Source organism: Salmo trutta, chromosome 14 (assembly GCF_901001165.1).
Source record: "Salmo trutta chromosome 14, fSalTru1.1, whole genome shotgun sequence".
Taxonomy (NCBI): Eukaryota; Metazoa; Chordata; class Actinopteri; order Salmoniformes; family Salmonidae; genus Salmo; species Salmo trutta.
Window position 1 is genome coordinate 83,272,326 of NC_042970.1, and position 13,148 is coordinate 83,285,473.

General features: G+C 45.5%; 1 protein-coding gene across 1 annotated transcript; it reads left to right on the forward strand.

Annotated features, from left to right (window-relative positions):
- Window positions 1-4,337: 4,337 nt before the first annotated feature.
- Window positions 4,338-11,611, forward strand: LOC115147707 (uncharacterized). The gene is made up of 4 exons (XM_029690011.1): window positions 4,338-4,591; window positions 4,678-4,880; window positions 10,280-10,628; window positions 10,775-11,611. The coding sequence occupies exons 1-3, from the start codon at window positions 4,405-4,407 to the stop codon at window positions 10,586-10,588; spliced, it is 699 nt and encodes a 232-aa protein (XP_029545871.1). The 5' UTR covers window positions 4,338-4,404; the 3' UTR covers window positions 10,589-10,628; window positions 10,775-11,611.
- Window positions 11,612-13,148: the final 1,537 nt, after the last annotated feature.

Sequence of the window (13,148 nt, forward strand, 5' to 3'; positions counted from 1 at the left end):
TTGTCTGTGAGGGCGTTCTCAAGCAGCTAAGAGGGTGTATTGGCACAGGTTCTGGACCACTCCTGTGGGAGAGGTATGGGGGATGAAACCTCTTGGGGATCGAGGGTAACCTAATCCCTGTGACGGGATTGCTAGCAACAAATGTTGTTTTTTTTCGATGAAGTTCATAATTTATGTCCAAATAACTCCATGCTGTTCCGTGTTGTTAGCGCGTTCGGTAGGCTACTCAAAATGTAGGGCGCGGGAGGGAAAAAGTCACGAAGAAAAGTAAAAAAAAAAATCTATTTACGTTCGTTCAAACGTTGTTTAACGTCAATCTTTTGGTCCATTTTTAACGTGAAACATCAGTAATATTTCAACCCGACCTCTCCTGTGTCTTGAAACAAGTTTTGAAAAAGGTCTCGCCTCACATGAACGTACATGTGCGCACAATAATGAAGTGATGACATCCCAGGGACGTCAACTTCCCTTCCTTCTCATTCGGTCTCTGTTCATCATAGACGCTTCAAACCACTTTATAAAGATCGTTGACATCTAGTGGAAGCCATAGGAAGTGCAAAATGAATCCTTTGTCACTGTGTGTTTTATTGCCAATGACTTGAAAATAGTACAGCCACAAAATTTTCATTTCCTGCTTGTATTTTTTCTCAGGTTTTTGCCTGCCATATGAGTTCTGTTATACTTAGAGACACCATTCAAACAGTTTTAGAAACGTCAGAGTGTTTTCTATCCAAATCTACTAATAATATGCATATTCTATTTTCTGGGCCGGGGTAGTAATCTGTTTAAATTGGGTACGTTTTTCATCCGGCCGTGAAAATACTGCCCCCTAGCCCCTAGAGGAGAACTGGGATCAGCTGAGATTGGGATCTCCCTGTGCTGAAAAGTGGGGAGACTGTTGCAGTGAGAGATATGGAGAAGGCAGAGATGATAGCCCAAGGTGCACAGCTCAAATAATCTGACAGAAGACGGGCAGAGTGGGAGAGAGAGGTTCAGAAGAGAACATCCGGAGGTCCTAGATCAGAGAAAGATGGTGTTGGTGACATTGAATGGCCCTTTTACGTTGGCTGAGATTAAGAGAGCATTAACGTTAAGCTGGGGTAACATCTCCTGGGAAGGGTGAGATGTGTTACATCATGATGGCTCATCTCAGTAACACTGCAATGGGGAAAATATTGGGCCTTTACAATAAGGTGTGGCAGGAAGGGAACTGCCTGGAAGTTGGAAGCAGGCGGTAGTGGTGCCAATAGGAAAACCAGGGAATGACCCTACTAATCTTTCAAGCTATAGGCCGATAGAGTTTACATCTCACTTATGGAAAGGATGATAACAGAAAGGCTTACTTACTTTCTGGCGAGTAGAGGACTGTCACCACATCAAAGTGGGTTCAGGAAAGGCAGGGGAACGATGGATCCTGTACTGCCTTGAGTCACAGGCAAATAAGTAGGTGGTGGTAGCTGTTTTCTTTGATGTAGAGAATGCCTATGATATGATGTGGAAGGAAGGAAGGCCTACTTACCAAGCTGGATAACATGGGGGTTGGAGGAAGGGTCTTTAACTGGATAAAGTATTTTCTTTTTGGGCGATCAATACTAGTGAGGGTGGGGAGCTCTATGTCAGAAAGCTATGAGGTAGATAATAGTACCCCTCAGGGAAGTATCATAATGGTACACCCCAGGGAAGTGTCATAATGGCACCCCTCAGGGAAGTGTCAAAATGGTACCCCGCAGGGAAGTGTCATAATGGTACCCCTCAGGTAAGTGTCATAATGGTACCCCCCAGGGAAGTGTCAAAATGGTACCCCTCAGGTAAGTGTCATAATGGTACCCCCCAGGGGAGTGTCATAATGGCACCCCTCAGGGAAGTGTCAAAATGGTACCCCCTAGGGAAGTGTCATAATGGTACCCCTCAGGGAAGTGTCATAATGGTACTCCCCAGGGAAGTGTCATAATGGTACCCCCCAGGGAAATGTCATTAGTCCTTTTTTGTTCTCCATTATGATTAACGATGTATTCTCCCAGGTGAGAGCTGATATTCAGAGGTCATTATTTGTGGATGATGGAGCGCTGTGGAAGAGAGGGAGAAATATTACCTATACAGCCAGAAGAGTTCAAGAAGCAATTACTGAAGTTGATCAGTGGTCCCTCAGGTGGGTCTTCAAGTTTTCACTTGAGAAAACACAGACAGTTTTTTTTTCTAGAAGGATGGTTGGGGAGGAATTATACTTGAAGCTGTTTGGAAGGAATCTGGAGAGGGTGGGAGGGGTTTAGGTTCCTGGGGGTCTGGTTGGACGCTCAAATGACATGGGCGGAGCATATTAACAGAGTAGTTGTCAAAGGAAATAAATATTGAATTGAAAATATTTAATTTCTTGTCAGGAATGGGGGTCAGATAGAATCATATGGACAGCAGCTCAGACATCTTTGAAAAAGCTAGATATTATCCAGGCCCAAGCCATAAGAATATGTTGTGGAGCACTCAGGACCTCCCCAGTGGCAGCGATGCAGGTAGAGTTGGGAGAGATGCTGTTAAAGTTAAGAAGACAACAGCTAACCATGACATAGTGGGTAAATCTACACGGACATAACGTTACACATCCTACAAAAAATATTATCCTAGAGTGCTGGGAACATGAACGAAATCTGAATACAAGCTTTGGGTGGATAGGCAATTACATGGCGAGAGAGATGGGTTTGTTTGGGAGGGAATTTAGCCCCTCTTTGTTTCTTCCTGCTATCTCACCTCAGTTTCTCCCTCAACCAGTGATAGATCTAGGGTTGCTTGAGAGGGTAAGAGATGTAGTAGATTCAGTTGTAAGTGACATTTAAGAACACAATACTATGCTTTCTTGAATATATTCACAGATGGATCTAAGGACCCTAGAACAGGGAGGACAGGAGCAGCTATTAGTGTTCCTGAGTTTAAGGTGACGAAAATAGCAACGCATCATTTATCTATTTACACAATGGAGTTGTTGGCCATACTCTTGGCTGCAGAGTGGGTGGAAGAGGTGAGGCCAGACAGAGTAGTCATCTGCTCTGATTCCTGTGCAGCACTGATGGGCTTGAATTAGTTTACGTCTCAGAGCAGACATGATGTATTGTATGAGGTTTTGCAGTGTTTGTATAGGGTGAAACAGATGGGGGTATTTGCGATGTTCCTCTGGGTACCAGCTCATGTGGGAGTAGAGGGGAATGAGGAGGTGGATGTTATCGCCAAGCAGGCTCTTAAACATCCTAGTGTTGAGATGGAATTGTCAATCAGTAAAGCAAAATCCAAGTGGTTAATAAGAACAGTGGTAAATAATAGTGGCAAGAGTTCTGGAACAGGGAGAGAAAGGGAAGACATCTGTATAAGATCCAGGAAAAGGTGGGGCCAGGGAGGTTCTCAGGCCGAGAGAGAAGGGAGGAAAGTGTAGTCACAAGGCTGAGACTAGGACACACAAGGCTCAATGGTACATTGAAATTGGTGGGGAAACATCCAACTGGGAGGTGTGATCATTGTCAGGAGGAGATGGAGTGTGCGGAACATGTTCTATTTCAGTGCCAGAAATGTGTGAGGGAAAGGGAGCGATTGTTCTTAGATTTGAGGAGTAATTTAAAAATGAAATACATTTAACCTTTATTTAACTAGGCAAGTCAGTTAAGAACAAATTCTTATTTAAAATGACAGCCTACACCGGTCAAACCCGGATGACCAATTGTGCGCTGCCCTATGGGACTCCCAATCATGGCCGGTTGTGATACAGCCTGGATTCGAACCAGGGTGTCTACAGTGACGCCTCTAGCACTAAGATGCAGTGCCTTAGACCGCTGTGCCACTCGAGAGGGGATGAAAAGCCAGGATTAAGTGAACTGCTGGGGAAATCTTCAGGGGAAATACTATCTAATTATGTATTTCGTTTCCTTAGGGAGACGAGATTATTGGGTAGGATTTAGACCTTCACTGTCTCTGGTCCACACTCCAGTCCAGTTGGTGGCGGTAATGCACCTTAAAGTTGGTTGCCAACTGCATTGTAAAATCCACAGAAGAAGAAGTCTCAACGTAGCTAGCCAGAACAACAAGAGCTGTCAACTTTCAAAATCAAGTATCTAGGTAGGATCAAGCTTTCCAACATAACCTTTCCATTGAAAATAAGAAGTTGTTCTTAACTGACTTGCCTAGTTAAAGGTAAAATAATAATAAAATAAATACAGCCAGCATTATTTAGTGGTGAGATTTTTGTCACGTGCATCCGATCAGCATGTCAACAATATCCAATAGGCTCTATGCATTATACCGCCTCCCACGTTCTATTTTACATCCTACCAGGTGACTTCCGGAACGATTTCCGTTATTGTTTTTATCATTAGCTTACTAGCTAGCTAACTGTTGTCGATGCATTTCTGACTGAACTTGTTCGCAATGACTAGGTTTAAATTACAGCCCCGCGAAGGAGGTGCTAATGAACATTGTTCAGTGCCTCTGTGTTCAGTTTCTTCAAGATATAATGGTATTGTGAGCTTCCATCGTTTCCCGGACGATGTAGAGCTCAGAAAAAGGTGGTTGGTGGCAGTACGTCGTGACAACTACTGTCACCAAACACACAAAGGTGTAGTACACATTTCGTCGAGAGTGACTTTGTTGAGGGAAAAATTGGGGGGCGACAATACCTAAAAAGAGGTGTTGTTCCTACAGTCTTCGCGTGGAACAGGCACATTCAAAAGAGACCTGGTGTTTGGGAAAGAAGACTGAAACCTCCTTCTCCGACTGAGGAAGATGAAGGACAAGGTGCGCTGCATATGGACTGTGCCGTCTCTGATCCGGTCCAGACCCATGATTACTGTGCAGTCCCTGAACCCGCAGCCCTGGACATGTCCCTAATGTCAAATCATGAGCAGGTAAGTGAAATTGAGGAGCTTCGAGCCAAGCTGGAGAAACTGACCGCACAACACCGCTTTGGTCTACAGCTAACGTTAGGCTTGCTGTTTGTAAGGCAGCAATCTAGCATAACAATCACTTGTTTATCTTTAAGAACCTGTGTTGTAAATGATCACATTATTTATTATCAAGACAAAAATGTCAAATATGACGTGTGAATCGTTAATCCATTGGCAACTCTGATCACTAGCTAGTAAATTAGTGGTAAGACCGATTCAGGTTGGATATTCGACGGGTATTCGCCTGTAGTTTTCCTTACGTCCACCAACAGCAGTTAGGGACCGTCAACATAGTGACAAATAAATGTTCCAAAAAAATTCAGTAGCTATTTTTAACCATTACTGCTAAAACGTTCAAAACTGGTTCTAGGTAACCTGATGGCAGAAACATATTGCACACACTTTTTTTTTGTCAATTTACATCTCACTGTTAAAATATATATTTTTAAAATTCAATAGTGCTTTGGTCATGTGACCCACACACCTCAAACAGGGTTCAGAATGTCCACTCAGTGGGCCTACACATTGCACACCATTTTGTTTGTCCATTTGCATCTCATGAGATTTTACATTTTTAAAAATGTCAATTGCTCCTTAGTCATATGACCAACAACCCTCAAACTACTTTCAGAATATCCACGGAGTAGTCTTATATGTAGCACAAACTTTTGTCTATTTTCATCTCATGCAATTTTACATCCATTTTCAATGCTTTTCAATGTTTCTAATTTCAATAGCTCCTTGGTCATATGACCAACAACCCTCAAACTACAAAGATTGGAAAGCAGCTGCAGTCATCCCCCTCTTCAAAGGGGTGGACACTCTTGACCCAAACTGCTACAGACCTATATCTATCCTACCCTGCCATTCTAAGGTCTTCGAAAGCCAAGTCAACAAACAGATTACCGACCATTTTGAATCCCACCACACCTTCTCCGCTATGCAATCTGGCTTCAGAGCTGGTCATGGCTGCACCTCAGCCATGGTCAAGGTCCTAAATGATATCGTAACCGCCATCGATAAGAAACAATACTGTGCATCCGTATTCATTGACCTGGCCAAGGCTTTCGACTCTGTCAATCACCACATCATCGGCAGACTCAGTAGCCTTGGTTTCTCAAATGATTGCCTCGCCTGGTTCTCCAACTACTTCTCTGATAGAGTTCAATGTGTCAAATCGGATGGCCTGTTGTCCGGGCCTCTGGCAGTCTCTATGGGGTTGCCACAGGGTTCAATTCTTGGGCCAACTCTTTTCTCTGTATACATCAATGATGTCGCTCTTGCTGCTGGTGAGTGTCTGATCCACCTCTACGCAGACGATACCATTCTGTATACTTCTGGCCCTTCTTTGGACACTGTGTTAACAGACGAGCTTCAATGCCATACAACTCTCCTTCCGTGGCCTCCAACTGCTCTTAAATACAAGTAAAACTAAATGCATGCTCTTCAACCGATCGCTGCCCGCACCTGCCCGCCCGTCCGTCCAGCATCACTACTCTGGATGGTTCTGACTTAGAATATGTGGACAACTACAAATACCTAGGTGTCTGGTTAGACTGTAAACTCTCCTTCCAGACTCACATCAAAAATCTCCAATCCAAAGTTAAATCTAGAATTGGCTTCCTATTTTGCAACAAAGCATCCTTCACTCATGCTGCCAAACATTCCCCCTTAAAACTGACCATCCGACCGATCCTTGACTTTGTCACTGTCATTTACAAAATAGCCTCCAATACCCTACTCAATAAACTAGATGCTGTCTATCACAGTGCCATCCGTTTTGTCACCAAAGCCCCATATACACCACTGCGACCTGTACGCTCTCGTTGGCTGGCCCTCGCTTCATACTCGTCGCCAAACCCACTGGCTCCAGGTCATCTACAAGACCCTGCTAGGTAAAGTCCCCCCATATCTCAACTCACTGGTCACCTTAGCAGCATCCACCTGTAGCACGCGCTCCAGCAGGTATATCTCTCTGGTCACCCCCAAAGCCAATTCCTCCTTCCTCCTCTCTTCCAGTTCTCTGCTGCCAATGACTGGAACGAACTACAAAAATCTGTAAAACTGGAAACACTTATCTCCCTCACTAGCTTTAAGCACCAGCTGTCAGAGCAGCTCACAGATCACAGCTCGGGGATTTGATCCAGCTACCATTTGGTTACTGGCCCAACACAGTCGGTGTGGTGGTTTGGTCTGAGTACTCAGATTGCCAAGCTGGTGGCCCAGTTGGAGGTGTGGTGGTTTGGTCTGAGTACTCAGATTGCCAAGCTGGTGGCCCAGTGGGAGGTGTGGTGGCTTGGTCTGAGTACTCAGATTGCCAAGCTGGTGGCCTAGTTGGAGGTGTGGTGTGTAGAGCCACCTCCAGAACCAGCCATAGAGCCAGCTCCAGAACCAGCCATAGAGCCAGCTCCAGAACCAGCCATAGAGCCAGCTCCAGAACCAGCCATAGAGCCAACTCCAGAACCAGCCATAGAGCCAGCTCCAGAACCAGCCATAGAGCCAACTCCAGAACCAGCCATAGTGCCAGCTCCAGAACCAGCCATAGAGCCAGCTCCAGAACCAGCCATAGAGCCAGCTCCAGAACCAGCCATAGAGCCAACTCCAGAACCAGCCATAGTGCCAGCTCCAGAACCAGCCATAGAGCCAGCTCCAGAACCAGCCATAGAGCCAGCTCCAGAACCAGCCATAGAGCCAGCTCCAGAACCAGCCATAGTGCCAGCTCCAGAACCAGCCATAGAGCCACCTCCAGAACCAGCCATAGAGCCAGCTCCAGAACCAGCCATAGAGCCAGCTCCAGAACCAGCCATAGTGCCAGCTCCAGAACCAGCCATAGAGCCAGCTCCAGAACCAGCCATAGAGCCAGCTCCAGAACCAGCCATAGAGCCAGCTCCAGAACCAGCCATAGAGCCAGCTCCAGAACCAGCCATAGAGCCAGCTCCAGAACCAGCCATAGTGCCAGCTCCAGAACCAGCCATAGAGCCAGCTCCAGAACCAGCCATAGAGCCAGCTCCAGAACCAGCCATAGAGCCAGCTCCAGAACCAGCCATAGAGCCAGCTCCAGAACCAGCCATAGAGTCAGCTCCAGAACCAGCCATAGAGCCAGCTCCAGAACCAGCCATAGAGCCAGCTCCAGAACCAGCCATAGTGCCAGCTCCAGAACCAGCCATAGTGCCAGCTCCAGAACCAGCCATAGAGCCAGCTCCAGAACCAGCCATAGAGCCAGCTCCAGAACCAGCCATAGAGCCAGCTCCAGAACCAGCCATAGAGCCAGCTCCAGAACCAGCCATAGTGCCAGCTCCAGAACCAGCCATAGAGCCAGCTCCAGAACCAGCCATAGAGCCAGCTCCAGAACCAGCCATAGAGCCAGCTCCAGAACCAGCCATAGAGCCAGCTCCAGAACCAGCCATAGTGCCAGCTCCAGAACCAGCCATAGAGCCAGCTCCAGAACCAGCCATAGAGCCAGCTCCAGAACCAGCCATAGAGCCAGCTCCAGAACCAGCCATAGAGCCAGCTCCAGAACCAGCCATAGAGCCAGCTCCAGAACCAGCCATAGTGCCAGCTCCAGAACCAGCCATAGAGCCAGCTCCAGAACCAGCCATAGAGCCAGCTCCAGAACCAGCCATAGAGCCAGCTCCAGAACCAGCCATAGAGCCAGCTCCAGAACCAGCCATAGAGCCAGCTCCAGAACCAGCCATAGAGCCAGCTCCAGAACCAGCCATAGAGCCAGCTCCAGAACCAGCCATAGAGCCAGCTCCAGAACCAGCAATAGAGCCAGCTCCAGAACCAGCCATAGAGCCAGCTCCAGAACCAGCCATAGAGCCAGCTCCAGAACCAGCCATAGAGCCAGCTCCAGAACCAGCCATAGAGCCAGCTCCAGAACCAGCCATAGAGCCAGCTCCAGAACCAGCCGGCTAATATTTTGAATAAGGTGTAATAAAACAAAACCCCCAGAAACAACAGTTAGCTAGCTAGAGAAGGTTAGCATGATAGCTAGCTACACTACACTGACAGTTGTCAGTGCTCCTGTTTGTTGATGTTTAATCAACTCCACCTAGAAATTCCCAGTCCGTGAATATGTATAAGTAGCCTTCCTCATTCTTCGGAGATGGAACCTAAATGTGCATTCCTCTCTAGGACAGGAAATTACCTAGTAATAGTGGTGGGAACTTAGCCTGGGGGGGTCCTTTAAGTAAATTATATTTTTCTGTTTCATGGCCATCAATACCACCGGAAAATTCGAGGTCGGTATCAGTCGATACTTGTAAAAATGTCAATTATTTTTACCCCTTATGTCGTGGTATCCAATTGGTAGTTAGTCTTGTCTCATCGCTGCAACCTCTGAAACAACCCAACCAAGCCACGCTGCTTCTTGACACAATGCCCGCTTAACCCAGAAGCCAGCCGCACCAATATGTCGGAGGAAACCCTGCACCTGGCGACCGTGTCAGCGTGTACTGCGCCCGGCCCGCCACAGGAGTCGCTAGAGCGCGATTGGACAAGGACATCCCTGCCAGCCAAACCCTCACCTAACACGAACGAAGCTGGGGTAATTGTGCGCTGCCCCATGGGTCTCCCGGTCACGGCCGGATGCGACAGAGCCTGGGCTCGAACCAGGATCTCTAGTGGCACAGCTAGCAACTGCAACGCAGTGCCTTAGACCACTGCGCCACTCGGGAGGCCTAAAATGTAAATTGTTTAATGCATACCTTATACCTATGTTTGTCCTGTGTAAAGGCGTTATTTTCTTTGGGTGCTGCAATACGTGGTCAACATATATTTTTTTACGTGACCTCTGCCAAGTATCAAGTGGTAGTGCATGTCTGGATTACGCGTTGCAATTTGACAGAGGTCAAAATTACGGATTGCAGCATCCAAATAAAATAATGCCTTTACAGAGGACAAACACAGGTATGTATTAAAGAATGGACATTTTTAGATGTATCAACTGATACCAACTCAATGTAGTCGGAGGTACACTTCACCACAACGCATTGCCACTCACCTCCAATGAGTATCTTGGAGTTGAACATTCTCAGCTACAGTGATTATAAATCAAATATAATTTGGGTTTGCCTTTGCTTTCAACTAACTTCTAGATATCATCTCATCCTAGTGAGAAAGGTCAGATTTGTCAGTAAGCTAAAGCTAACTCAGAGCTTAAACTCAAAATTGCTAACGTTAGCTATCGTTGTCATGGCTCTAGCAACGTTAGCTAGCTAGCTAAATTTATTAGTAAATTCCTCGGATGGAATATTGTGCATGCATGGTTTATCCCTTAATTAGATGGCTAAGCTGTTCTAGTATTTTTAATTTTATTCACCTTTCACTTGTTGCGCTTTCTCTTTTGGATCCATCTCTAGCCTTCCATGTCTGTACCCAAGTCCATAGAGTCCCAGGGGTCTGGCTGTGGTGTTCCAGCCCAGAGAACCTCAAAGCAGGGTCCAGAGATGGTGTCAGTGAAGCTGGAGGACTCCAGTCAACCGCTGGAACTCAATGTGATTGTTAAAGAGGAGGAGAGAGGAATTGAGAAGAGAGCAATCAAAGAAGAAGAGGTGGAGGAGAGAGCAGTCAAAGAAGAGCATGAGGAGATGGCAGTGAAAGAGGAGGTGGAGAAGAGAGGAGTGAAGGGGGAAAAAAAGGAGAACAGGGAAGTGTCTGCTCCAGATTGAGATGAAGAGGAGGAAGAAGTAGATAGTATCACTGACCCAGGTAAGTTCAGGCGTGGAGATTGGTGACTTGGCGGCCACAGGGGATTCTAAAGCTATTATTGTGCTTCTGCTTGAATCAAGTATTTTAAAGCCCCCTTCAATGCTCTGTTCCTGATTCTAACCCCATATCTGTTCATATTCCCACAGGAGAAATCTCCAACCCAGGTTCAGACAGTGAGCCCAGTTCCACAGCATCAGGAAACCATAAACAACACAACAACTTTCCACTGCTCCCAGTGTGAGAAGAGTTTCAGTCAGTTAAGACAGAAGCATTAAAGAAACAACAGCTAACTCACACAGGAGAGAAGCCTTACCCGTGCTCTCGATGTTGGATAAGTTTCAATAGTTCTCAAAAGGTAAAGACACACCAGCTAACACACACAGGAGAGAAACCTTTCCACTGCTCTCGGTGTGGGAAGGCGTTCAGTCGGTCGTCAAATTTGAAGACACACCAGTTAAAATATCACAGGCCTGACACCGGACAGAGTTCATCTGCATTAGAAAGTCAACTACAAGGAAAAACATGTAAACACACCATATTTTTATGTAAATAGCATTTACCCACCTCACCTGTTATTCTACAGTAGAGCAGGGGTTCTTGTATTATCCATCACACTTCTTGTCTCTGGTCATCTCCATCAGTGCTCAGTATTTACCTAATCGATTGTTTTTTTCCACTTCAACACTGGTAACATGTTATAAACCTTGAGTGTCCTGTAATAAAGCCTGAATGTCTGGTAATGCATGATGGTAATCCTGGGTTTCACAGGTAAATAAATGTTGGAGGTGAAAGACTAATTTGAGTTTGGAACATTCTATATTGAATAGGGTAACAACCTTTTAAACCTGGTATCATGTTGTACACATTGTATATTATGTAATACAAATCATGGGGATCAAAGTAGAATATTCAAATGGTCGGCAGGTAGTGGTCAGAGGCGAGCCAGCAACTGAAGGGTGGCCAGTTTGAATCCCAGGTCTGACGGGAAAAAAGATTGGCCGGAAGTGAACTGCCTACAGGAGGGTTTCTGGTATGGAATCCTAGATGCCATTGTCTGTTATTGTGCCCATGAGCAAGGCACTTAGTCGTCGTCCCCCCACCCCCCACAACAACTTCTCTAGGGGTGCCCAGTATGGTAGCTCTCTGCTCCAACCTCTAAATGTATGTGTCTTTGGGAGGGTTGGGATAAAGCACAAGTTACATTTCAGTCATAATTTACAAATAATGTGATCTTTATCTTAATGCTTTGGAGTTGCGTTTGAGTATTATATATTGAAATGAAGCTGGCATGATGATAATTGTGTATTGTGAACATGTTGCCACTTCAGGATTCAAGAAAAAAGCCAACTTCTGATGTTAGCAGCACTGTAGCGAACAAAACAGCCACACACCTCTGCGAACCAGTCTAGCTTAGCATTGTTAGCTTGCTCTATCAGCAAGGCCTTTTCATAGTGTTTAGCTATTTCATTCTCTAGTGTTCTGGTAATGGCAGTAGTCCTTAGGGAAGCAATGTATCAAGAATATAATTTGCAGATGCTTCATACATTTTTATTTACTGAAAACCGTTCAGTTGCTAACTGCCTACAGTAATAGCTAGCTCACTGATGGCAGCATAAATAAAACGTCACTTCTGATTCTAGAACACAATGGAAGTTTACGTCCTTACTCAGCCAATTCATCGCTCAGCTAAACAACTGACGACAAGGACTATTTTAAAATGTGGGTTTATGATCTGTTGAACTATTTATGATTGTGAATAATGCCTGGCTTCCATTATCAATTGTCATTGAAAGCCAAATTGGTGGAATAACGTGTACTGAGGGCCAATAACTGATCTAGTGTTAGCTAGCAAGCTTTTTTTTGTTACTAACAGAGGAAGTCTGCGAGCATTTACCACCACCTTTGTTAGTAGCTAGCGAGCTTACTTGGTGTTATTGCTAGCAGAATATACTGACCCTACCGTTACATTGAACAACAGTTGGGTCAGAACGCAATCATGGTTACATTAAGACAGATGGGTCAGAAAACGAACCTCAATGCAGGGATGGGATATGCCACTGTAGCCGTCTCCAATTGGATTAATTGTTCGGCAGTCTTATGGCTTGGGGGTAGAAGCAGTTAAGGAGCCTTTTGGACTTAGACTTGACGCACTGGTACCACTTGCCGTGCTGTAACAGAGAGAACAGTCTATGACTTAGGTGACTGGAGTCTTTGAAAAAATACTGGGCCTTCCTCTGACATCGCCTAGTATATAGGTCCTGGATGGCAGGAAGCTTGGCCACGGTGATTGATAAGATAATTATCTAATAAAGGTAAATAAATCAATAAACCATGATGAATTATTAGTCATACAGCATGGTTAATGAATAATCAATGTAATGATAAATGTAAGGATCGATTAGTCTGATTAGTTCCGGAAAGTCCAGGAACCACTGGAGAGGGAAAGAAATGTGTGTATGCAATTAGTATAGAGAGATAGAGAGACAGATGGTCAAGGGAGTAAAAGCTTCAAAGAGTCCT

Coding starts and splice junctions, on each gene's coding strand:
- LOC115147707 (XM_029690011.1), top strand. CDS start 4,405: ATGACTAGGTTTAAATTACAGCCCCGCGAAGGAGGTGCTAATGAACAT. Junction 4,592..4,677: donor CTGTCACCAAACACACAAAG/GTGTAGTACACA, acceptor TTGTTCCTACAG/TCTTCGCGTGGAACAGGCAC. Junction 4,881..10,279: donor TAATGTCAAATCATGAGCAG/GTAAGTGAAATT, acceptor ATCCATCTCTAG/CCTTCCATGTCTGTACCCAA.